Below are 26,597 nucleotides of genomic sequence, written 5' to 3'. Positions count from 1 at the left end.
AATAATTGCATGAAATCAATATTTTTTATTGAAAATTTAAACGAAATACATACATAATTTGTTATGCTCGAATTGTGGGCTACAATTTTAGAACTACAGTGTGTTAAAATGGCAGCCATTTCGTTTTGCAGATTTTTCAATTTTTCAAGCATTTGTTATTACATATCACTGAACCTACTTAATATTGTCAGAAAGTAAGAACACTTTTACATTATCTTTATTTTGAGCTTTTTTAAGATTTAATTCTGTGTAATAAAACTCTTGTTGTAGCCGGTAGCATACTTGATGTGAATATTACTTGCTTCTAAATGGTTGCATATATGGACTACCTTGTACGCAATTATCTACGCAGTGAAAAACAATTTGTATCAACTATTTTCCTTTACAATGTAGCACTTTGGGAATGCAAATTTGATGTGACTGGAGTAAACCACAAAGACAATGGCCTTATTATTTCAGTTGTCCGACGGGCAATCACATTTGCATTCAGACTTGTCAGTACATTTCAACTGTGTTGTCGGCGTTGGGAAGTGGTGCGTTAGTCTTTTTTTTTTTTATTTTACGTTCAGGGTCGCAAACTTTTGCCTGATTCTGAAAAAAAATAAACATACCGTCTAAAATAAGAATGTGCCGGGCGGATTTTGAGGTGGAAAGAGAGGTGAGAGTACATAGTGGGCAAGGAGGACCTTCAGGGACGGATTCTATGCCCGGTCCGAGCTCTGAGCTGGTGCTGCGACCGCACCAAGGTGTTTAGAGGCAGTGAGAAGCGCATGTTTGTCTGTTATGGGTGGGGCAAGCAGCCACCCTGTTTCGAATATCACCATTTCGCAGTGGATTGTTGATACAGTTGTGGAAGCATATAATTTAACTGCTTCTTCATCGGTTTGTTTGGAACGCCACCAGTTGAAGGCACACAAGGTGTGCGGGGTAGCTAACTCATTGGCTTTGATGTCTGGGGCCGAGCTCGAGCAGGTGCTTCGAGCAGAGTTCTGGAGATCTCAGTATGTCTTCATTAACTATTAGCTGAAAGACCTCCAAGCACTGCAGGAGGGTCTCTACAGGTTGGGTCCAGTGGTGACTGGTCAGACAGTGTTCGTTGACCCAGCCCGCACCACCTAGGGACCCTACGCGCGAAAGAGTTAGCACGATAGTGTCTTCAGTCGAAACCAGCCTCCTTTGCTTAATGCTGCCGGTTTCGTTCGGCGCTATCGAACCCCAGCAATACACTGTTTTGATGCATTAAAATTGTTGGGGCCCTATTTTATTGTTCAGTCGACCGGCTTTAGTAAGCCTCCCCATATTGGGGGGTCTACTTTCGAGGCACCCGGTCCCTGAAGAGTCGCCTAAATAGTTTTATCCTGGGACAAGACTCTTTGTTAGTGAGTAGTTTTAGATTGATCTCAGTTTTTTGACCTTTCTTTTTTGTGTCGAAAAATATACATTTCAGCCGTCAGAGATTCCCCATCTCCAGTGAGCGTGCTACTCTGCCTAACGAGTAATAAATGGAATTTATCATTTCCACAGACTTTCTGGTAGGTGATGTAGTAAACTATTCGGGTTGTACAAACCCGTTTGTTTACCTAATCATACCTACCAGAAAGTCTGTGGAACCCGCCTACCTCCCCACAAGCTTCCGGGGGCATTGGTGCAGCGGAAACGTTTGTGAGAATAATCGGATCAGATCTCACGAGCGTGAGCATCCTGAGGGTGACCCCTTAGGAGAGGCCTTTTTAGTCCCCGTTTGGACGATGTTCGAAAACGGGGACTTGTAATTTGGTCTCCGTCCGTGCGTCTGTGCGTCCGTCCGGAGTCATATCTCAGAATCCCTTGGACCGATTCTGTTCATTCTTTGCATGTGCCTAGTACTTTATGTGGGACATATGCACATGCAGTAGTTTAGCGATTTGATTCAAAATGGCCGACTGGCAGCCATCTTGTTTTTTGAAATAGTTTGGACTTGCTTTGTCAGTTTCCATTCAAACTTGGTACATAGATTATATATGTTAGAATACATGTCCATGACGATTTATTTCACAATTGGATCAAAGATGGCCGACTGGCAGCCATCTTGTTTTTTGACAATGTTTTTTTTTTGGACATGCTTTGTCAGTTTTCATTCAAACTTGGTACATAGATTATACATGTTAAGATACATGTCCATGACAATTTATTTCACAATTGGATCAAAGATGGCCGACTGGTAGCCATCTTGTTTTTTGAAAATGTTGTATTTTGGACATGCTTTGTCAGTTTTTATTCAAACTTGGTACATAGATTATATATGTTAGAATACATGTCCATGACGATTTATTTCACAATTGGATCAAAGATGGCCGACTGGCAGCCATCTTGTTTTTTGACAATGTTTTTTTTTTGGACATGCTTTGTCAGTTTTCATTCAAACTTGGTACATAGATTATACATGTTAAGATACATGTCCATGACAATTTATTTCACAATTGGATCAAAGATGGCCGACTGGTAGCCATCTTGTTTTTTGAAAATGTTGTATTTTGGACATGCTTTGTCAGTTTTTATTCAAACTTAATACATAGATTATACATATTAGGATACATGTCCATGACGATTTATTTCACAATTGGATCAAAGATGGCCGACTGACAGCCATCTTGTTTTTTGAAAATGTTGTATTTTGGACATGCTTTGTCAGTTTACATTCAAATTTAGTACATAGATCATACATGTTAGAATACATGTCTCCGACCGTCCTTGAGTTCCTGAGTGTCTGTCTGTCCGTCCGTCCGTGTGTCCGTCTGTCCATCCGTTCGTGTGTCCGTCTGTCCATCCGTTCGTGTGTCAGTCTGTCTAGAGTCATATTTCAGAATCCTGTAGACCGATTCCGTTCATTCTTTGCATGTGCCTAGTACCTTATGTGGGACATATGCACATGCAGAGGTTTAGTGATTTGATTCAAAATGGCCGACTGGTAGCCATCTTGTTTTTTGAAAATGTTGTATTTTGGACATGCTTTGTCAGTTGTCATTCAAACTTGGTACATAGATTATAAATGTTAGGATACATGTCCATGACGATTTATTTTGCAATTGGATCAAAGATGGTCGACTGGCAGGCATCTTGTTTTTTTTTATGCGGTATCTTGGACGTGCTCTGTCAGTTTTCATTCAAATTTGGCACATACATTGTACATGTACTTTATACATGTTAGGATGCATATCCATGACAATTTGTTTCAAAATCTGGTCAGGGATGACCGATTGACAGCCATCTGACTTTTTGGCCTTACTACTATATTTCCACAATTTATGTACCATTTTCATTCGTATTTGACACATACATCATACATATCAGTGTGTTTCATAATCATATCAAAGATGGCCGAATAACAACTGTTTTTATTTTTGGCCATATTGCTACGACACGGAACATGTGTTTTGATGTAAATAAACAATCTGTTGTATACGCCACTTGGAACTTAAGTTTCAAGGACATGCTCGCGACAACCCCTCCGCTTTAATATGACGAGCACAAAGAGAACTTTCAATAATTTAACGGGGACTGTGTCATTTTCAATGACTTGTTTCTATAGGGAATGCTACCCCAGTGTTCTCCACAAATAAAATTTAAAGAGGGGTGCTAATTTGCATATACTTAGCATATTTAATTTGCATATAATTAGCATACTAATCAAACATTTCAAAGGAAATTCTTAGCACTTTTATATTTACATCAATTAAATACTGTGTACAAGTACTATATTAATGTTCTTGAATTATTTTTATGAATAAGTTAAACCACTTGATGTGTAAAAAAAATATAAACTTTGACAAATGAAGAATATCAATTTTATTCTTCGTAAAAGTGTAATGGAACAAGTTGTGAAATTCTAGCCTTTCATTCATTCATTTCTTTTAAATTTCATTCAAGTAGTTTCATTTTCATAAGTTTTATATCGCACTGACATTTTGTAATAGTTGAAATAAGTAATAAGAAGAAAAATATTTTCACATAGCAAAATTACCATTTAAAATAAAAAAATAAAAAATCGAATCCGATGACTGTAAATAAATTAATCATTATGTTGATTGCATTGTGGGTACTGAGGACAAAAGTCAAATCAGATACCGTGACATCCATGTTGTTTCAGTGTTCACCGTACGTTTTGTTTTGGTGATTTATTTGATGATTCTTTTTACTTTTCGCCAATAAAAGGCAAGTAACAAGCAATTGGACCAATAAATTGTTGCTGGTTCTCCTGTTCTTAAAGTGCCTGTGAAATGGCTGCTATTTTCACGCCTAAAATTATCATTTGATACATAAATATTATAAATTTTTATGTTTCTAAGCATGAATTATTTTTTTAAGTGAAAAAATGTGTTTTAAACTCAGTCTATGGCAACTTTATTTTTGTGTATTTTAAAACGAGGCTCCTCATTAGCATACAGAAATTCCCCTTGTGACGTCAGAAGGGGAAGTCGCATGGCAGCTTGCATTGCCGATACGTGTAAATAAGGCAAATTTCTTGTGCAGTTTTCGCGTCTTTGACTAAATTGTCACTTATGTACTTGTTCGTCGAGGAAGAATGGACCATAATGAACACATAGTATCAATTTTTGTTGCATGGGGTTGAGCTAGATGCGAAATATGTCCGTTCTGGTGTAGCTGGTAACCGTGATCGTCACCGACACCGGCGCACGTTTGTACACTGTCGCTGGACAAAATAGAATTTGACGGCGGAATTATCTCGTTATTTAGCAGGTTATTAGGCACGTCACTACACTGTTTTATTTCATCGATCGTCTGAGTAAAACTTTCAAAATCAAAATAAAAGAGAACATCTTCTGACATTCTAAACATTAGACTATAGTGATCACTATAAAATAATTAAAAAAAACGACAAATCACAGTTACTAAATAAATGACAGCCGCGTGGAAATAAATTGACTTTTTGTTGAAATAGGTGAACGCGCCGGGTCAGGACGAGGGCAAGTGCGTTAAAAGCGGCGTTTAATTGGATAACAAAAATAATCAAGATCGACACACATACAGATAAATTCAGAGTGGATTCGAGTTAGCGTGATCTATGGCGTGATTGTCATAACTATAATAATTCTTATTTCATAAGTTATTACGCAGATCAAGCTGCAAGCATGGAGGTAAAAAAAGAACAGAGGTGTGAATTCGACATTCAACACCAATCACCAAACAATTCAGAAACTTTTAGCCTTCGAAAATGAAAACAATTAGAAGTGTGTAAGGGCTGTGTAATTCCTGTTTGTCCGACGCTTCGTTTTCGTGTCACTGTCAAAATTATTGCTACCTTTTACCGAACAGGGACTAAACGATAATCACGATCGCAAAAAAAGTCACCTCATTTGAAACACTTGCCGAACGTCTCTTTCTCTCTTCTAAAATCCGCCTCGGTGATCATGGGCTGGTCCGGAATCTATTTCTTTTAAAAGTGTTGCGCCAGGTTTATGTTAAGTGGCTTTCGTCCACTGATGTCGCACCTTCGGATCGATTAGAAACGTGTGAATACATACACTATGACTATACGTTTCACTGCAACTGCCCACAACACAACACAACAACTAAAAACTCTCTCTCAAAAAAATAAAATAGACAAAAAAAAAGAAGAAAAAAACGCCGACCGAAAAATGTATATCGTTTAAAACTATACTGAATGACCAGTGTTCTTACGGCTCGGGGGTATGACTTCCTCTCACATGTTTGTCATTTGGTGGTGCACTTTCGGTGAGAGTCGGAAATCCGGAAACAGTCGACCGTTTCAGGATAGGTGGGCGTGGCTAAAACACGAGAAATATCCCAAATTTACTTGGATACGAGTAATCATTTTCAGCAAAAAAATCAATAACTGCTCATTTCAGTGGGACACAGATCTAAAATGGGACACGTGAGGGTGGGCATTGCACAGGCACTTTAAGTATCTCAGCTAATTCAGGAATGATGAGAAAACTTGTTTTGACTATCCCCTTGCGTGATTAACGCAATGCTTGTGACAATCACTTCACGCATCCATTCATTGTTTTTTGTTTATTTATTCAGCCAGTTTTTCCCCGGACATCAAATCCATTGTCCTAGTTGTCACCTATGCCACTATCTGTCTCTTAGTTCTTTGTTTTATCGCCTGTCAATTAATAAGAGGTCTCTCAATAACGTCGTCGGGAAATCTTCCGGGACTGTGAAACAGCCTGTCACCGAAAACAAAGGAGGGTGCTGAAGATAAATAGGTGCGCGCTACAAATTGAAGAGGGGCGCAAATAAATTAAAGAAGGGCGCTTAAACCCCTCGTGAAGAACACTGAATACTCAACTAACAATACAATGTATTTGATCGGGACGGGAAATGTGAATGCAGGGCGCACGATTACCTATGCAGGGCGCACGACTTCCTATGCAGGGTGCTGCGCCCTGCTAAAACCCCTCGTGGAGAACACTGTACCCTAAGGTGTTCTTTGTGAACAGGGTATATTTCCTAATAGTTTCCGATCGGGGCTGTAATCTGTAGTTAAGCCTAACAAGTAATAAATGGAATTTATTATTTCCACGGACTTTCTGGTAGGTATGATTAGGTAAATAAACTAGTTTGTACAACCCTAATAATTTAGCGATGCCACCAAGTGGGGGAGTTAGGATTCTCCCTACCAGGGTGTGGAGTTTTTGATAATTTTAAGTTAAAATGGAGCATTCTATAGCTTCCTTGTGGCCAAAATTACTATCAGACAGATCACAGTTAAAGACTGTGGCCACATGTGATCCCTGCTGGTCAATCAGAATGTTATGGTTGCCAGAGGATCTGCTCCCCAGAGTAAGGGGGTGCATGGCCATGGCATGAGGGTGCTGCGCCTCTGTTCCCTTGTTTAAAAAAATCCCTGAGTTGGATGAGGTGATGTCACCAGTTGGATGAAGTGATGTCACCAGTTGGATGAAGTGATGTCACCAGTTGGATGAGGTGATGTCACCAGTTGGATGAAGTGATGTCACCAATTGGATGACGTGATGTCACCAGTAAGTTGGATGACATGTCACCAGTTGGATGAGGTGATGTCACCAGTTGGATGAGGTGATGTCACCAGTAAGTTGGATGAGGTGATGTCACCAGTAAGTTAGATGAGGTGATGTCACCAGTAAGTTGGATGAGGTGATGTCACCAGTAAGTTGGATGAGGTGATGTCACCAGTTGGATGAGGTGATGTCACCAGTTGGATGAGGTGATGTCACCAGTTGGACGAGGTGATGTCACCTGTTGGACGAGGTGATGTCACCAGTTGGATGAGGTGATGTCACCTGTTGGATGAGGTGATGTCACCAGTTGGATGAGGTGATGTCACCTGTTGGATGAGGTGATGTCACCTGTTGGATGAGGTGATGTCACCAGTTGGATGAGGTGATGTCACCTGTTGGATGAGGTGATGTCACCAGTTGAATGAGGTGATGTCACCAGTTGGATGAGGTGATGTCACCAGTTGGATGAGGTGATGTCAGCAGTAAGTTGGATGAGGTGATGTCACCAGTAAGTTAGATGAGGTGATGTCACCAGTTGGATGAGGTGATGTCACCTGTTGGATGAGGTGATGTCACCAGTTGGATGAGGTGATGTCACCAGTAAGTTGGATGAGGTGATGTCACCAGTAAGTTAGATGAGGTGATGTCACCAGTTGGATGAGGTGATGTCACCAGTAAGTTGGATGAGGTGATGTCACCAGTAAGTTGGATGAGGTGATGTCACCAGTAAGTTGGATGAGGTGATGTCACCAGTTGGATGAGGTGATGTCACCAGTTGGATGAGGTGATGTCACCAGTAAGTTGGATGAGGTGATGTCACCTGTTGGATGAAGTGATGTCACCAGTTGGATGACGTGATGTCACCAGTAAGTTGGATGACGTGATGTCACCAGTAAGTTGGATGACATGATGTCACCAGTAAGTTGGATGACATGATGTCACCAGTTGGATGAGGTGATGTCACCAGTAAGTTGGATGAGGTGATGTCACCAGTAAGTTGGATGAGGTGATGTCACCAGTTGGATGAAGTGATGTCACCAGTTGGATGAGGTGATGTCACCAGTAAGTTGGATGAGGTGATGTCACCAGTAAGTTGGATGAGGTGATGTCACCAGTTGGATGAGGTGATGTCACCAGTTGGATGAGGTGATGTCACCAGTTGGATGAGGTGATGTCACCTATTGGATGAGGTGATGTCACCAGTTGGATGAGGTGTTGTCACCTGTTGGATGAGGTGATGTCACCAGTTGGATGAGGTGATGTCACCTGTTGGATGAGGTGATGTCACCAGTTGGATGAGGTGATGTCACCTGTTGGATGAGGTGATGTCACCAGTTGGATGACGTTATGTCACCAGTTGGATGACGTGATGTCACCAGTAAGTTGGATGAGGTGATGTCACCAGTAAGTTGGATGAGGTGATGTCACCAGTTGGATGAGGTGATGTCACCTGTTGGATGAGGTGATGTCACCAGTTGGATGACGTGATGTCACCAGTAAGTTGGATGAGGTGATGTCACCAGTAAGTTAGATGAGCTGATGTCACCAGTTGGATGAGGTGATGTCACCAGTAAGTTGGATGAGGTGATGTCACCAGTAAGTTGGATGAGGTGATGTCACCAGTAAGTTGGATGAGGTGATGTCACCAGTAAGTTGGATGAGGTGATTTTCACCAGTAAGTTGGATGAGGTGATGTCACCTGTTGGATGAAGTGATGTCACCAGTTGGATGAGGTGATGTCACCAGTTGGATGAAGCGATGTCACCAGTTGGATGAGGTGATGACACCAGTTGGATGAGGTGATGTCACCAGTTGGATGAGGTGATGTCACCAGTTGGATGAGGTGATGTCACCAGTTGGATGAGGTGATGTCACCAGTTGGATGAAGTGATGTCACCAGTTGGATGAGGTGATGTCACCAGTTGGATGAGGTGATGTCACCAGTTGGATGAGGTGATGTCACCAGTTGGATGAGGTGATGTCACCAGTTGGATGAGGTGATGTCACCTGTTGGATGAGGTGATGTCACCAATTGGATGATGTGATGTCACCAGTTGGATGAGATGATGTCACCTGTTGGATGAGGTGATGTCAACAGTTGGATGACGTGATGTCACCAGTTGGATGAGGTGATGTCACCTGTTGGATGAGGTGATGTCACCTGTTGGATGAGGTGATGTCACCAGTTGGATGAGGTGATGTCACCAGTTGGATGAGGTGATGTCACCAGTAAGTTGGATGAGGTGATGTCACCAGTTGGATGAGGTGATGTCACCAGTTGGATGAGGTGATGTCACCAGTTGGATGAGGTGATGTCACCAGTTGGATGAGGTGATGTCACCTGTTGGATGAGGTGATGTCACCAGTGGGATGAGGTGATGTCACCAGTTGGATGAGGTGATGTCACCAGTAAGTTGGATGAGGTGATGTCACCAGTAAGTTGGATGAGGTGATGTCACCAGTTGGATGAGGTGATGTCACCAGTAAGTTGGATGAGGTGATGTCACCAGTTGGATGAGGTGATGTCACCTATTGGATGAGGTGATGTCACCAGTTGGATGAGGTGTTGTCACCTGTTGGATGAGGTGATGTCACCAGTTGGATGAGGTGATGTCACCTGTTGGATGAGGTGATGTCACCAGTTGGATGAGGTGATGTCACCTGTTGGATGAGGTGATGTCACCAGTTGGATGACGTTATGTCACCAGTTGGATGACGTGATGTCACCAGTAAGTTGGATGAGGTGATGTCACCAGTAAGTTGGATGAGGTGATGTCACCAGTTGGATGAGGTGATGTCACCTGTTGGATGAGGTGATGTCACCAGTTGGATGACGTGATGTCACCAGTAAGTTGGATGAGGTGATGTCACCAGTAAGTTAGATGAGCTGATGTCACCAGTTGGATGAGGTGATGTCACCAGTAAGTTGGATGAGGTGATGTCACCAGTAAGTTGGATGAGGTGATGTCACCAGTAAGTTGGATGAGGTGATGTCACCAGTAAGTTGGATGAGGTGATTTTCACCAGTAAGTTGGATGAGGTGATGTCACCTGTTGGATGAAGTGATGTCACCAGTTGGATGAGGTGATGTCACCAGTTGGATGAAGTGATGTCACCAGTTGGATGAGGTGATATCACCAGTTGGATGAGGTGATGTCACCAGTTGGATGAGGTGATGTCACCAGTTGGATGAAGCGATGTCACCAGTTGGATGAGGTGATGACACCAGTTGGATGAGGTGATGTCACCAGTTGGATGAGGTGATGTCACCAGTTGGATGAGGTGATGTCACCAGTTGGATGAGGTGATGTCACCAGTTGGATGAAGTGATGTCACCAGTTGGATGAGGTGATGTCACCAGTTGGATGAGGTGATGTCACCAGTTGGATGAGGTGATGTCACCAGTTGGATGAGGTGATGTCACCAGTTGGATGAGGTGATGTCACCAGTAAGTTGGATGAGGTGATGTCACCTGTTGGATGAGGTGATGTCACCAGTTGGATGAGGTGATGTCACCTGTTGGATGAGGTGATGTCACCTGTTGGATGAGGTGATGTCACCAGTAAGTTGGATGAGGTGATGTCACCAGTTGGATGAGGTGATGTCACCAGTTGGATGAGGTGATGTCACCAGTTGGATGAGGTGATGTCACCAGTAAGTTGGATGAGGTGATGTCACCAGTTGGATGAGGTGATGTCACCAGTTGGATGAGGTGATGTCACCAGTTGGATGAGGTGATGTCACCAGTTGGATGAGGTGATGTCACCTGTTGGATGAGGTGATGTCACCAGTGGGATGAGGTGATGTCACCAGTTGGATGAGGTGATGTCACCAGTAAGTTGGATGAGGTGATGTCACCAGTAAGTTGGATGAGGTGATGTCACCAGTTGGATGAGGTGATGTCACCAGTAAGTTGGATGAGGTGATGTCACCAGTAAGTTGAATGAGGTGGTGTCACCAGTAAGTTGGATGAGGTGATGTCACCAGTAAGTTGGATGAGGTGATGTCACCAGTAAGTTGGATGAGGTGATGTCACCAGTAAGTTGGATGAGGTGATGTCACCAGTAAGTTGGATGAGGTGATGTCACCAGTTGGATGAGGTGATGTCACCAGTTGGATGAGGTGATGTCACCAGTAAGTTGGATGAGGTGATGTCACCAGTAAGTTGGATGAGGTGATGTCACCAGTAAGTTAGATGAGCTGATGTCACCAGTTGGATGAGGTGATGTCACCAGTAAGTTGGATGAGGTGATGTCACCAGTAAGTTGGATGAGGTGATGTCACCAGTAAGTTGGATGAGGTGATGTCACCAGTAAGTTGGATGAGGTGATTTTCACCAGTAAGTTGGATGAGGTGATGTCACCTGTTGGATGAAGTGATGTCACCAGTTGGATGAGGTGATGTCACCAGTTGGATGAAGTGATGTCACCAGTTGGATGAGGTGATATCACCAGTTGGATGAGGTGATGTCACCAGTTGGATGAGGTGATGTCACCAGTTGGATGAAGCGATGTCACCAGTTGGATGAGGTGATGACACCAGTTGGATGAGGTGATGTCACCAGTTGGATGAGGTGATGTCACCAGTTGGATGAAGTGATGTCGCCAGTTGGATGAGGTGATGTCACCAGTTGGATGAGGTGATGTCACCTGTTGGATGAGGTGATGTCACCAATTGGATGATGTGATGTCACCAGTTGGATGAGATGATGTCACCTGTTGGATGAGGTGATGTCAACAGTTGGATGACGTGATGTCACCAGTTGGATGAGGTGATGTCACCTGTTGGATGAGGTGATGTCACCTGTTGGATGAGGTGATGTCACCAGTTGTATGAGGTGATGTCACCATTAAGTTGGATGAGGTGATGTCACCAGTTGGACGAGGTGATGTCACCTGTTGGATGAGGTGATGTCACCAGTTGGATGAGGTGATGTCACCTGTTGGATGAGGTGATGTCACCTGTTGGATGAGGTGATGTCACCAGTTGGATGAGGTGATGTCACCAGTAAGTTGGATGAGGTGATGTCACCAGTAAGTTGGATGAGGTGATGTCACCAGTTGGATGAGGTGATGTCACCAGTAAGTTGGATGAGGTGATGTCACCAGTAAGTTGGATGAGGTGATGTCACCAGTAAGTTGGATGAGGTGATGTCACCAGTAAGTTGGATGAGGTGATGTCACCAGTAAGTTGGATGAGGTGATGTCACCAGTTGGATGAGGTGATGTCACCAGTTGGATGAGGTGATGTCATCTGTTGGATGAGGCGATGTCACCAGTTGGATGAGGTGATGTCACCAGTTGGATGAGGTGATGTCACCAGTTGGATGAGGTGATGTCACCAGTAAGTTGGATGAGGTGATGTCACCAGTAAGTTGGATGAGGTGATGTCACCAGTAAGTTAGATGAGGTGATGTCACCAGTTGGATGAGGTGATGTCACCAGTTGGATGAGGTGATGTCACCTGTTGGATGAGGTGATGTACCAGTTGGATGAGGTGATGTCACCAGTTGGATGAGGTGATGTCACCAGTTGGATGAAGCGATGTCACCAGTTGGATGAGGTGATGTCACCAGTTGGATGAGGTGATGTCACCAGTTGGATGAGGTGATGTCACCAGTTGGATGAGGTGATGTCACCTGTTGGATGAGGTGATGTCACCAGTTGGATGAGGTGATGTCACCTGTTGGATGAGGTGATGTCACCAGTTGGATGAGGTGATGTCACCAGTAAGTTGGATGAGGTGATGTCACCAGTAAGTTGGATGAGGTGATGTCACCAGTAAGTTGGATGAGGTGATGTCACCAGTAAGTTGGATGAGGTGATATCACCAGTTGGATGAGGTGATGTCACCAGTTGGATGAGGTGATGTCACCAGTTGGATGAGGTGATGTCACCTGTTGGATGAGGTGATGTCACCAGTTGGATGAGGTGATGTCACCAGTTGGATGAGGCGATGTCACCAGTTGGATGAAGCGATGTCACCAGTTGGATGAGGTGATGTCACCAGTTGGATGAGGTGATGTCACCTGTTGGATGAGGTGATGTCACCTGTTGGATGAGGTGATGTCACCTGTTGGATGAGGTGATGTCACCAGTTGGATGAGGTGATGTCACCAGTAAGTTGGATGAGGTGATGTCACCAGTAAGTTGGATGAGGTGATGTCACCAGTTGGATGAGGTGATGTTACCTGTTGGATGAGGTGATGTCACCAGTTGGATGAGGTGATGTCACCTGTTGGATGAGGTGATGTCACCAGTTGGATGAGGTGATGTCACCAGTAAGTTGGATGAGGTGATGTCACCAGTAAGTTGGATGAGGTGATGTCACCAGTTGGATGAAGTGATGTCACCAGTTGTGTGAGGTGATGTCACCAGTAAGTTGGATGAGGTGATGTCACCAGTAAGTTGGATGAGGTGATGTCACCAGTTGGATGAGGTGTTGTCACCAGTTGGATGAAGTGATGTCACCAGTTGGATGAGGTGATGTCACCAGTTGGATGAGGTGATGTCACCAGTTGGATGAGGTGATGTCACCAGTTGGATGATGTGATGTCACCTGTTGGATGAGGTGATGTCACCTGTTGGATGAGGTGATGTCACCAGTTGGATGAGGTGATGTCACCAGTAAGTTGGATGAGGTGATGTCACCAATAAGTTGGATGAGGTGATGTCACCAGTTGGATGAGGTGATGTCACCAGTTGGATGAGGTGATGTCACCAGTTGGATGGAATGATGTCACCAGTTGGATGAGGTGATGTCACCAGTTGGATGAGGTGATGTCACCAGTTGGATGAGGTAATTTCACCAGTTGGATGACGTGATGTCACCTGTTGGATGAGGTGATGTCACCAGTTGGATGAGGTGATGTCACCAGTTGGATGAGGTGATGTCACCAGTTGGATGAGGTGATGTCACCAGTTGGATGAGGTGATGTCACCAGTTGGATGAAGTGATGTCACCAGTTGGATGAGGTGATGTCACCAGTTGGATGAGGTGATGTCACCAGTTGGATGAAGTGATGTCACCAGTTGGATGAGGTGATGTCACCAGTTGGATGAGGTGATGTCACCAGTTGGATGAGGTGATGTCACCAGTAAGTTGGATGAGGTGATGTCACCTGTTGGATGAGGTGATGTCACCAGTTGGATGAGGTGATGTCACCTGTTGGATGAGGTGATGTCACCTGTTGGATGAGGTGATGTCACCAGTAAGTTGGATGAGGTGATGTCACCAGTTGGATGAGGTGATGTCACCAGTTGGATGAGGTGATGTCACCAGTTGGATGAGGTGATGTCACCAGTAAGTTGGATGAGGTGATGTCACCAGTTGGATGAGGTGATGTCACCAGTTGGATGAGGTGATGTCACCAGTTGGATGAGGTGATGTCACCAGTTGGATGAGGTGATGTCACCTGTTGGATGAGGTGATGTCACCAGTGGGATGAGGTGATGTCACCAGTTGGATGAGGTGATGTCACCAGTAAGTTGGATGAGGTGATGTCACCAGTAAGTTGGATGAGGTGATGTCACCAGTTGGATGAGGTGATGTCACCAGTAAGTTGGATGAGGTGATGTCACCAGTAAGTTGAATGAGGTGGTGTCACCAGTAAGTTGGATGAGGTGATGTCACCAGTAAGTTGGATGAGGTGATGTCACCAGTAAGTTGGATGAGGTGATGTCACCAGTAAGTTGGATGAGGTGATGTCACCAGTAAGTTGGATGAGGTGATGTCACCAGTTGGATGAGGTGATGTCACCAGTTGGATGAGGTGATGTCACCAGTAAGTTGGATGAGGTGATGTCACCAGTAAGTTGGATGAGGTGATGTCACCAGTAAGTTGGATGAGGTGATGTCACCAGTAAGTTGGATGAGGTGATGTCACCAGTTGGATGAGGTGATGTCACCAGTTGGATGAGGTGATGTCACCAGTTGGATGAGGTGATGTCACCAGTAAGTTGGATGAGGTGATGTCTCCAGTTGGATGAGGTGATGTCACCAGTAAGTTGGATGAGGTGATGTCACCTGTTGGATGAAGTGATGTCACCAGTAAGTTGGATGAGGTGATGTCACCAGTTGGATGAGGTGATGTCACCAGTTGGATGAGGTGATGTCACCAGTAAGTTGGATGAGGTGATGTCACCAGTAAGTTGGATGAGGTGATGTCACCAGTAAGTTGGATGAGGTGATGTCACCAGTAAGTTGGATGAGGTGATGTCACCAGTTGGATGAGGTGATGTCACCAGTTGGATGAGGTGATGTCACCAGTAAGTTGGATGAGGTGATGTCACCAGTTGGATGAGGTGATGTCACCAGTTGGATGAGGTGATGTCTCCAGTTGGATGAGGTGATGTCACCAGTTGGATGAGGTGATGTCACCAGTTGGATGAGGTGATGTCACCAGTAAGTTGGATGAGGTGATGTCACCAGTAAGTTGGATGAGGTGATGTCACCAGTAAGTTGGATGAGGTGATGTCACCAGTAAGTTGGATGAGGTGATGTCACCAGTAAGTTGGATGAGGTGATGTCACCAGTAAGTTGGATGAGGTGATGTCACCTGTTGGATGAGGTGATGTCACCTGTTGGATGAGGTGATGTCACCTGTTGGATGAGGTGATGTCACCAGTTGGATGAGGTGATGTCACCTGTTGGATGAGGTGATGTCACAAGTAAGTTGGATGAGGTGATGTCACCAGTAAGTTGGATGAGGTGATGTCACCAGTAAGTTGGATGAGGTGATGTCACCAGTTGGATGAGGTGATGTCACCAGTTGGATGAGGTGATGTCACCAGTAAGTTGGATGAGGTGATGTCACCAGTAAGTTGGATGAGGTGATGTCACCAGTTGGATGAAGTGATGTCACCAGTAAGTTGGATGAGGTGATGTCACCAGTTGGATGAGGTGATGTCACCAGTTGGATGAGGTGATGTCACCAGTAAGTTGGATGAGGTGATGTCACCAGTAAGTTGGATGAGGTGATGTCACCAGTTGGATGAGGTGATGTCACCAGTTGGATGAGGTGATGTCACCAGTTGGATGAGGTGATGTCACCAGTAAGTTGGATGAGGTGATGTCACCAGTTGGATGAAGTGATGTCACCAGTAAGTTGGATGAGGTGATGTCACCAGTTGGATGAGGTGATGTCACCAGTTGGATGAGGTGATGTCACCAGTTGGATGAGGTGATGTCACCAGTTGGATGAGGTGATGTCACCAGTTGGATGAGGTGATGTCACCTGTTGGATGAGGTGATGTCACCTGTTGAGGAGGATTGTTCTGCTATATTGCTACCACTTCTAACATGGAAATGATTTATGTTTTAAAATGCAGATCAAGAGTATGGTGAAGCTGATAAGAGATGGACAGATGTAGATCCATTATTATTAGGTTGCGTTATGCTGTTTGTAGGACTACTTGCTCCACTAGAATGTCTTCTGATATATGCTATAGCTAATACCAAGTATTTTAGACATTTCCTACAGATTGTGGTGGCAGTTACCATCCTATTTGCAGGTTAGTTACAATCAATACATCGCAAATTAAACCTGTGTTCTCATTACTAGAGCAATCTTGGTAATACCATTTGTACTTATCCTTCATAAACTGTTTCATAAATATAAACATCAGCACCATCTTCACTATCAGCATATCAATTTTTGACTCCCGTGTGCGAAGCACAAAAAGGGAGTCTTTGCAGTTAGTGTGTCTGTATATATGTGTGTGTGTGTGTGTGTGTGTGTGTGTGTGTGTGTGTCCGTCTGTTCCACTGATATCTCAAGAACCATACATCAGTTTTTGATGAAACTTGGTGCATAGATGCTCTGGGCCAATGCGCAGATTTGATTAGGTTTTGGTAAAAATCCATGCTCGTTAATTACCTAATTTGCATGATAATTAGCTAATTTTTAGCTGTTCTATGACTTTTCCGCTGATATCTAAAGAACCACTCATTGGATTTTGATGAAACTTGGCACACAGATGCTCCAAACTAATGCTCAGATTTGATTAGTTTTGAGTAAAAATCTGTGCAATATTAATTGCATGTACCTAATTTGCATAATGATTACCGTAATCCTTCTATCAATTTGATCATGAAAAAATAATTATTTTTGGGAGTGGCCGATTTATAAGAAGAAAAACAGAAATTATTTTTTTGAGTGGTCGAACTATCAGAGGTGTATTTTGAGTGGTCGAATTATAAGGCTATAAATTCTAGTAAATGAACTGCAGGATTGAGAACGAAAAAGAAACTACCACTTGAAGAAGAGAACGCAACAGACACAGCTGCAGCGCTACATGTACCACCCACAGAGCTTGTCAAGTTTTGTAAACCATAGTTCGATCATGCCTGTTGTAATTCGCAATAAAAGTAATAACACATACACTCGCTCAATCTTTTTCTCATACTATTTTTTTTTACTGCTTAGCATATTTTGAAAGAGTGGAGTGGCCTTGAAAATGTTTTACCAACTTCAATTTATATAAAACGTCATGTCTAATCACTGTGACTAGATAAATGGCCAGCAGTCAAAAAGCATGGCAAAACATTGGTGAATACTTCACAGTAATATTGGCTTGTAATAAAAAAAATAAAGAAAAATCTAAATGCAAGCTGAATAATTTATTACATGATTGTTTTACAGCCATCACAGGTCAATGTTGATCCAATGTTTCCTTGCAGACAACACAAGTTTGACTTCCAAAGACGCACTGTCTCAGTTCAAACACTCTCCACTTAGTCTCCTCATTAGCATGTTTTAAAATAAACGCGTCTCCACTTATCTCCTCATTAGCATATTTGCAGTAAACAATAGTTGTGTTCACGTTACATGAAGTACGGGCTAAGATTTAAGCTGATTTAGGCTTATCTAGACCCAATTGCATCCACGCACAGGGAGGGACAGTCGTTAGCACGGGCTAAGGGGCGCCATCAGTTGGTGACCTTTGGCAAGCCGCTATTTGTGAACGAAAAATGGATGACACGCGCGAGGTTCTATTTCTGCTGCTGACATGTTTCGTTCTAATTTTGAAGCGACGTGCACATGAACGTGAGAGAAGATGGTCCCAACTTATTTGGATGCATAGAAACAGTATACAACGGCGTAACAGAATACAGAGTTTTATTAATGCATGTCGTAGACAGCGAACCAAATTTATTTTGTCTACAATTGGAGCTGCTGTACGCTCTACTACAGCGACCCGATCAGTGTGGAAGCGTGTACACTGAGCTCGGTTGCCATTTTGGAAATGAGAAAGTTGGATATATTTGACCACGTTCATAATGTTCACACCCAAAGGTCGCTGCAGAAGGCGCTTAGCCCTGGGCTAAGCGTTCGCGCACACTTTGTTAGCCCGTGCTAAGGGTCTAGACCGCGTCTTAAATTCGGATCAGATTTAACCCGTACTTAGCGTTCCTTAGCCCGTGCTAAGCGTTCACGCACGTTTGCTTAGCACGGACTAAGGAATTTGACCTCTTAGCCCGTGCTAAGGAGCTGTGCATGAACGCAACTAATAAATGCCTTTAGACTGACAAGCTGAATGATTGATTACATTACATGATCTTTTTACAGGATGTTAGTGTGTCACTATCAAATTTACTATAGGCCCAGTGGTAGGAAAATTGTGGTTACTAGTTCATTTACATAAATTTTGTTTTTGTCTAAATTGCCGGCAATCATAAATCACGCTGCACGCAACAGTGAAAGTGATTAGCATATGACACCAGTTTGACCCTACAAAGACGCACTTGGGTTTACCAAAGCTTAAACGTCTGGAAGACTTCATTGTTTCTTTGTGGGTAAAAGAGGGTGAAGTGACAGAATAATGCACAGGAAGACAAACATAGTAAACTTGTTTTATTGTTATTCGTTGCGAGAAACATTTGTTGGGATGATAGCAATTTGAATGCCCCATTTCCTGTGAGTGGCCGGACTAAAAGAGGAAAAACAAAGAAATATTTTTGCAGACAAAATTAGGTGGTTCAACTAATAGAGGGGTCGAATTGATAGAAGGATTACGGTAATCAATTTTCGGCTTTTCCACTGATATCTCAAGTACTAATCATCACATTTCAATAAAACTTGGTACATAGATGTCATAGGACACTGCACAAACCTGATAGTTTTTAGGGTAATATCAGTATATATTAATTAGCTAATTTGCATAATTAATTAATTTTTAGCTTTTGATATTTCAAGTAGTAATCATCACATTTGAATGACACTTGGTACATAGATGTCATAAGACACTGCACAGACCTGATAGTTTTTAGGGTAATACGAGTACATATTAATTACCTAATTAGCATAATTAATTAATTTTCAGCTTTTGATATATCATGTAGTAATCATATTTCAATGAGACTTGCTACATAGATCTTCTAGGATTATGCAGACACCTGATTAGTTTTAATTGGATATTAATTACCTAATTTGCATAATGTTCCACTGAAATATAAAGAACCACAAATTGGATTTTAATGAAACTTTTAAAGAGAACTATGCAGAAACCCAATTAGTTTTTGGTAAATATTTATGCTTATTAATCACCTAATTAAAATAATTAACACTGATATCTCAATTACTGATCATCACATTTGAATAAAATTTGGTACAGAAATGCTCCAGGACAATAGACAGGCCTGATTAATTTTGATTAATATTAATTCTCTAATTAGCATAATAATTCATAATTTTTTTGTTCTGTTCTGTTCATATTAGTTACCTGATTTACATAATTAGTTTTCAGCTTTTCCATCAATATCTCATGTACAAGTAATTTTGAATTAATTTTTAATGTGTCTTCAATACTCTCAGCACACGGGAGTTCTTTCTAAGCTTTCTTTGATTTTATCTTGTGTCTTTTATAGATTGGATATTGGTTGTGCCAGAGATGTTGATGGGAGCTCCAAACATCAACTTAAGCAGTACTACTTGGCTGGTTATATTCACTGTCTTTGGTGTTGTATATACTGCTTGTCCTGTATCAATGCTGTGTAACTCTTACAAGTCCTGTAAGACTACCAAGTCTATTACTAATTCTAGTTCTGCTGCTGATACTGCCCCACGTAGGTCTGCGAGAAAGAAGAAGCAATAGAAAGTTTTCTAGAATGTACTTGTAGTGTGTCATGCATCAGGACCTGGGAGAGGGGCCTATACGGTGGGGGAGCAATATGAAAAGTCATTAAATTAAATGGTAATTTCTTTGAATATTTGTTACATTTCAGGATTAAACAATATCCAACTTTTTCAGCCCATGCTATTCAGCACAGTTCCTAGATGTTATGAAACATTTTCACCATAGATTTGCAATCCAATACAGGTACAATGAAATGTTGCCATTCCATAAAAATTCAGACTTGTTTGCTGGCTCTCCATTTCTACACCTTACACAAATATGAAGAAAATTACATTGAATTTTAGTTTTAACTTCCTTCCTTGTTTGTTTGAATGAATCAACAGTTCATAAGTCATCTCAACATTTCATAGGTCATCAACATTTCATAGGTCATCTCTCTGTCACATACTTTTGTTTTCATGATAATAACGTGTCCTTTTGGATAATAAAATTGCATATTATATATTGAAAAACATTGTTTTGAAATGAATTGTTTTGTGGTGCATCACACATATCTGATGGTATAGAACTGTTGATAAATTTTGTATGTTTTTATTGTAGTTGGTATCATTGAGGATTTTAACATGTACCATACTCTTAACCCCCCTATATATCATACAAGGGACGAATGAACTTACAGAAAACTAGTTTCTACAAGAAGTACAATATTATTACAAGTTGCCGTTATGTAATTTAAAAATTGACTACCATACATTGTATTACAAACCATGGTGTAAGTGTTCTCTCTACAGAGTAATGTGTCTTCAGTATGTCATTTGTTTGTTTGATTATGGAATGCTGCTCAAGCCATGCTCCTTTATCAGGGAATAGCATAAACTGACATCACCTCATCCTTTTCTTGTTTTTGGTGATTAAAAATGAAAGCTGAATGAAACTTATTTCACGCCATCAAACCAAATGCTGCCCATAACGTAGACTAAAAATGTATTGTATTAACTTATTTGTTATATTTTTTATTTTGAGTAGCTTATTGCCTTTTATTAAGTTTAATAGTAAAATTATATTAGTTTGTCCTATGCTGGAATGCTATTTTAATCAAAAATTTTGAGTGATTTTAATATTTTTTAGTGAATGTCATTGAATGATAACAAAGAAAATTGAAAAGCATTGTTGCCTGACAACCCAAAATTGTGAGAATGAAAAAAACACACAATCAACATAATTTGTACAATTTTGTATTTAAATGTGCGCAATACATTGCACAGAGGCTAAGTTTGTATACACCATGGAGGCTGTGATTTAGGTATTATATCATTTAAACTCAATATTGACCATTGACACTACATTGTTGTATTATTAGTCCCCGTTCGGACGAAGTCCGAAAACGAGGACTTATGTTTTGACCTCCGTGTGTCTGTGCGTGCGTCCGGACCTGTATCTTAGAAATGCCTGGACCAATCACAATCAAACTTCACACATACATCATACATGATATCATACATATGCACATCAATTTGTTTCACGATCTGATTCAAGATGGCCAAATGGCGGCCATTTTTGTGCTAAAAATCATCAAAATCAAGCATTTCCCGGCTGTTTACAGATGGATTTTGTTCAAACCTTGTATATACGTTGGACATTATAGGACCTTGATGAACATCATTTTTTTTTACGATCTGATTCAAGATGGCCGACTGGAGGCCATTTTGTTTTAATGAATGGGCTTCTAGACCCATATTTCCAACTTGTTTTGACTGATTATGTTCAAATTTTACATATTCATTATACATCATGTCATAGATAGACAGATATATTGGTTTGACGATCCTATTCAAAATGGCTGAATGGTTGTCATTGTTGTGCTAAAAAATCATCAAATATCAAGCATTTCTGGCATTTATGGATGGATTTCGTTCAAACTTGGTACATACATTAGAATTACGGGTTCCTGATGCACGTCATTTTGTTTTTCAGATCAGACTCAAAATGGCTGTCCAGTGGCCATTTTGTTTTAATGAATGGGTTTCCAGACCCATATGTCTGACTTGTTTTGACTGATTATGTTCAAATTTTTAATATTCATTATACATCATGTCACAGATATACGGATATATTGGTTTGACAATCCTTTTCAAAGTGGCCTAATGGTGGCTATTTTTGTACTAAAAAACTTGTTTTATGTTTTAGATCGGATTCTTTATGTCTGACTAGTGGCCATTTTGTTTTAATGAATGGGCTTCTAGAGCCATATCTCTGACATGCTTTGACTGAATATGTTCAAATTTCATATATTCATTATACATATATTCATAATGGCTGATTTTGTTTTAATTAATGCTGTTCCAGAGCAATATCTCTCAATACTCATTTGACGATCAGATACAAATGTCAATCATTTAAATGTTAAACAATCATCATATTCCTGACATGTTTTTATTCCAGCTTTATTACTATAAACAAAACTTTATATCTTAAATTTAATAACTAACGGGGACTGTGCCATGCATGGCTTGTTATTAGTGTTTTCAAGGCTTTGTTATAACTTGTACTGTTAACTGCTTTAACAAATCTTTGCGAATTTTGCAAGTCAGGGAAATCATGACATTTTGTACCAGTGAAAATTTCTTTGGGGGGTAATACAACTTGTAATGTCAGTGACTTGCATAACATTTTGTCTTCAGGAATGACATGAATTATACTATCACATGCACAAGTTATTCTCTATTGAACATAAAATATTGCTTTTATAACCTGGTCTATAATCTTGTGTTTATGTCATTGGTTCTGTGAAGACGGAACTATTTTCAAGTCAAGTCTTTGAAATAGGTAATAGTGGTTTTTTGCCTTTTGCATAAAATTATAACACAAAGACATCTAATACTAATTTTTAGCACCTAAATGCAGAGAGCTGCGTATGAATACATATAAATTTCTTCAAACCAACTTTCATTGAATCAAAATTTATTGAAGAAACCAAAAACTTGCTTGTGCATGTGATATTTATATTGTTCCCTAATACTTTTCTTCATTCATAAGAAAAAAATAGAGTAATATACTGATAGTATGTATTCCAGTATCAAAAATACTTGATTAGTATTTTAAATTGTTATGCGACAACTGTGATATTTAGTGTTATTGTCTGTGAATTAATATACATATATAGTAGTGTACTTCACCCAGCAGTACACTGTTCTTTGTTTTCTTACTATTTCTAGTATTGTCTTTTTAGTATTTTTTTATAAAATGAAGCTGCCTCAACACTGGTACTTTTTTCATTGGAATATTTTAAACAGCTCAATTGTGTTGCAAATTTAACATGCTGTAAATAAAAAACTGGTTTGAAAATTAATTTGATGGAATTTTGATAATGTTTAATCAGAATTGATGTAAATTTCAAAATACATTGTCAATCAAAGGCGAGCATCATGCATAAATTTACAAATTTTATCTTGAGTACTAGAAGTGAATGACAATGTCACAACTTAACTTATTTGTATGTCTATTTCCAGTCCAACAATGTGGTGATTTGAAATACATTGTATTTGTTTTCTTCAAATAAAATTAGAATGCCACATTGGAATCACTATGAATGAACGATTATTTTGTATTGAGAATATACAGTAACTTGGGGGGCCCGTTTGTACTGTCTTTCACAATGTCGGACAAACCTATTCTGGATACCGTGGGTATTGTTAGCTTGATTGCTGCATTTCTGCAGATGTTTGTAGCATATATTGTAGCTCAAGTTGTTGGCAAGAAACTACTGACAGTTGAGAAATGGGTGATAGTCTGGTTTATTTATGATGCAATAGTGCATTTTACATTGGTAAGTTTGGAGGTCATTTAGGGGTCAAAATTGTGGGTGATTGTCTGGTTAAATCATGAACTGTAATTTGTATGAGTTCAGAGGTCATTTAGGTGGCAGTTAAGGGCATGGAGAAGGTGTTTTACAGTATGTATTTGCTCTATTAAAAGCACATATTCATTAAATACCATATAAACCAAAAATTACATGTGTTGTACTAAATTATTAAATAAGAATTGCCCATAGAAACGTGCATTAAAATAAATCTAATATGGTGTTTTGGTTGCATGTTAATTTCTCACTGCATGATTATATTTCCAGGAGGCACCATTTGTGTATTTATCGCTTGTAGGCTCTGTGGACACTTCTGACAGTTACATTGCAATGTTATGTAAGTTACTATTTAATGAGGTCATATTGTAGAGGTTTGGGTTACTGTTCAGTGTAGTCATTATATTGTAAGGGTGTAAGTTATTATTTAGTCGAGTCATTATACTGTAGGGTGTAAGTTACTATTTAGTGGGGTCATTATATTGTAGGGTGTAAGTTACTATTTAGTGGGGTCATTATATTGTAGGGTGTAAGTTACTATTTAGTGGGGTCATTAAATTGTAGGGTGTGAGTTACTATTTAGTGGGGTCATTATATTGTATTGTTTAAGTTACTATTTAATGAGGTCATATTGCAGGGGTGTAAGTTGCTATTTAGTGGAGTCATTATATTGTAGGGTTTAAGTTACTATTTAGTTGCGTCATCTTGTAGGGTATAATCATGGTTACTAGAAGAACTGTGGGTTACTAGTTGGGTTATTTTGCCTCCTAGTTTAACTTGTAGAGCAAATCATTCATGTCTATGGAAAACAAAATTATTAAACAAGCATTATTTCTAGCCCATGGTTTGTTGCATATGTCTGTAGTCAATTTATCTTGCTTACAATTGAAATCCTGATTTCCTTGTTTTATACAGTATTTTCATATACTGCACTGCTAGGGTGTTGTATTCAATTCAATTATTCTTTACTACAGGGAAAGAATATGGTAAAGCGGATAAGCGTTGGCTCTATTCTGATCCAACTATTGTCTCCTTAGAATTATTAACAGTTGGTATAACTGGACCGTTAGCATTGTTATGTGTCTATGCCATTGTTAAACGTACTTACTATAGGCATTTTATACAGATCACTATATGTGTGTGTGAACTCTATGGAGGTATGTACTCAAATTATTATTATTACTAGTTCATATTGGATGCAAATCTCAAAGAAAATGTACCAGTATGTCAACTAAATATGTTGTTCATTCTTTTGAAAGACTATTGTAATCTAGAGTCTGTCTCTATTGCCCAGAATGTGCTTTGTGTTATCTAAACTGGCAATGGAAAACACTTTAACCAGCAATTGAGCCGAGTACACAACCAATCTGATTTAAACCTGTAAAGTGATTTCAAATTTGTTTTTGATTGAATGGATATATCAGTAAAGAGTGAAAACATGGTAGTAATAATTTGAAAAAGTAATTTATTTCTGCAATAAATTTGGCAAAATGTTTTGCAGTGTGCTGTAGAATTTGTTTACTTGCAAACATACATGTATAATGACTTTTCTGAATTTCTGTAAAATTACTGTAAGTTAATTTTTGCTTCTTTCTTTTGTTTCAAGAAATCACAGTATAAGAAAAAGCACAGTATATTATAATGTAATGTTTTCCTGTTCCTGTAGGTTTCATGACGTTCAGTCCTGATTGGTTAATTGGTAGTCCTAATCTAGATACTACTAACCCTCTGTACTTATGGTGCTACTTAATATTTTTCAATGGATTATGGGTTGTATTTCCAGCAGCTTTATTATACCAGTCATGGATGGCATTGAAATCTAGTCATCCAAAGCACAGAACAAAGAAACAAAAATAATTTTGACAAATTGTTTTTTTACACTTCATGTAATGAAATAACTAATAAAAAAGTCTGTGATTAATGCATTGAGACTTCATAATTTTATTATGACCATGACAACAACTTTTTATCTGCCTGAGCTCACCTGAGCTAGGCTTTTTGACAATTCCATCACCAACATTCTATATTTATGTTATTTAACAATTATAATAATGATAAAAAATGTATATAGCGAAGTTTCCTGTACACAGCACTGTACAATACATATTTAAATGAGTTTTTAAAACTTCCCTCAACATATATACCGATATTGTTAGACATAGAGGAATGAAGTGTATAGTGTGGAATTTCATTCCACAAAAGGAATGTTGCTGAAAAAAATCCTGGCAGTACATTTTGAATCTTGTTCTATCAGTAGAAAAAGGTCAGTCAGTCAATCAAGTCACATAAATACACTGGAGAAGAATTATTTAGAATTGTATACACAGTTAACAGTCCTTTAAGGTAGAGATGCAGGTTCGTGGGCACTTGAGAGTGAATTTTTTATTTTTTTTGCTTTTTATTATCCAAACAGTCTTGGCTATAGACTGTAAAAATTTTGTAGAATTGTGAATAGTGGAACACACTCAAAATTAGAGTTTAAAATACAGATAACAGGTGCAAACATTCTCACTTTTGAATGCTTAGCAAGATTTAGCAAGGCATGGTGTAAAAAAATGACGGGATCTCCATATTATGCACTATATTTAACTTTTAACAAAACGATAATACATTTAAATTAAACTGTTACAGCCATTTTAATTATGAGCATTAGCAAACTTCT

General features: G+C 40.1%; 2 protein-coding genes across 2 annotated transcripts in view; both read left to right on the top strand.

Annotated features, from left to right (window-relative positions):
* Positions 1–23,659, top strand: part of LOC100369610 (emopamil-binding protein-like) — a 47,601-nt gene extending 23,942 nt beyond the window's left edge. Inside the window, exons 3-4 of the mRNA XM_002733445.4 lie at positions 16,333–16,515; positions 19,871–23,659. Coding sequence (XP_002733491.1) covers positions 16,333–16,515; positions 19,871–20,097 — 410 coding nt within the window. The 3' untranslated portion in view covers positions 20,098–23,659. The remainder of the gene's footprint in view (positions 1–16,332; positions 16,516–19,870) is intronic.
* LOC100369760 (emopamil-binding protein-like) lies at positions 23,204–25,856 on the top strand. The gene is made up of 4 exons (XM_002733446.4): positions 23,204–23,905; positions 24,206–24,275; positions 24,910–25,092; positions 25,602–25,856. Exons 1-4 carry the CDS (start codon positions 23,669–23,671, stop codon positions 25,790–25,792), a joined length of 681 nt encoding a protein of 226 aa, XP_002733492.2. The 5' UTR covers positions 23,204–23,668; the 3' UTR covers positions 25,793–25,856.
* The last annotated feature ends 741 nt before the right edge of the window (positions 25,857–26,597 follow it).

The sequence above is a fragment of the Saccoglossus kowalevskii genome, chromosome 1, assembly GCF_978046115.1.
Source record: "Saccoglossus kowalevskii chromosome 1, keSacKowa6.1, whole genome shotgun sequence".
Lineage (NCBI taxonomy): Eukaryota > Metazoa > Hemichordata > Enteropneusta > Harrimaniidae > Saccoglossus > Saccoglossus kowalevskii.
This window is presented reverse-complemented; position numbering and strand designations above follow the sequence as displayed.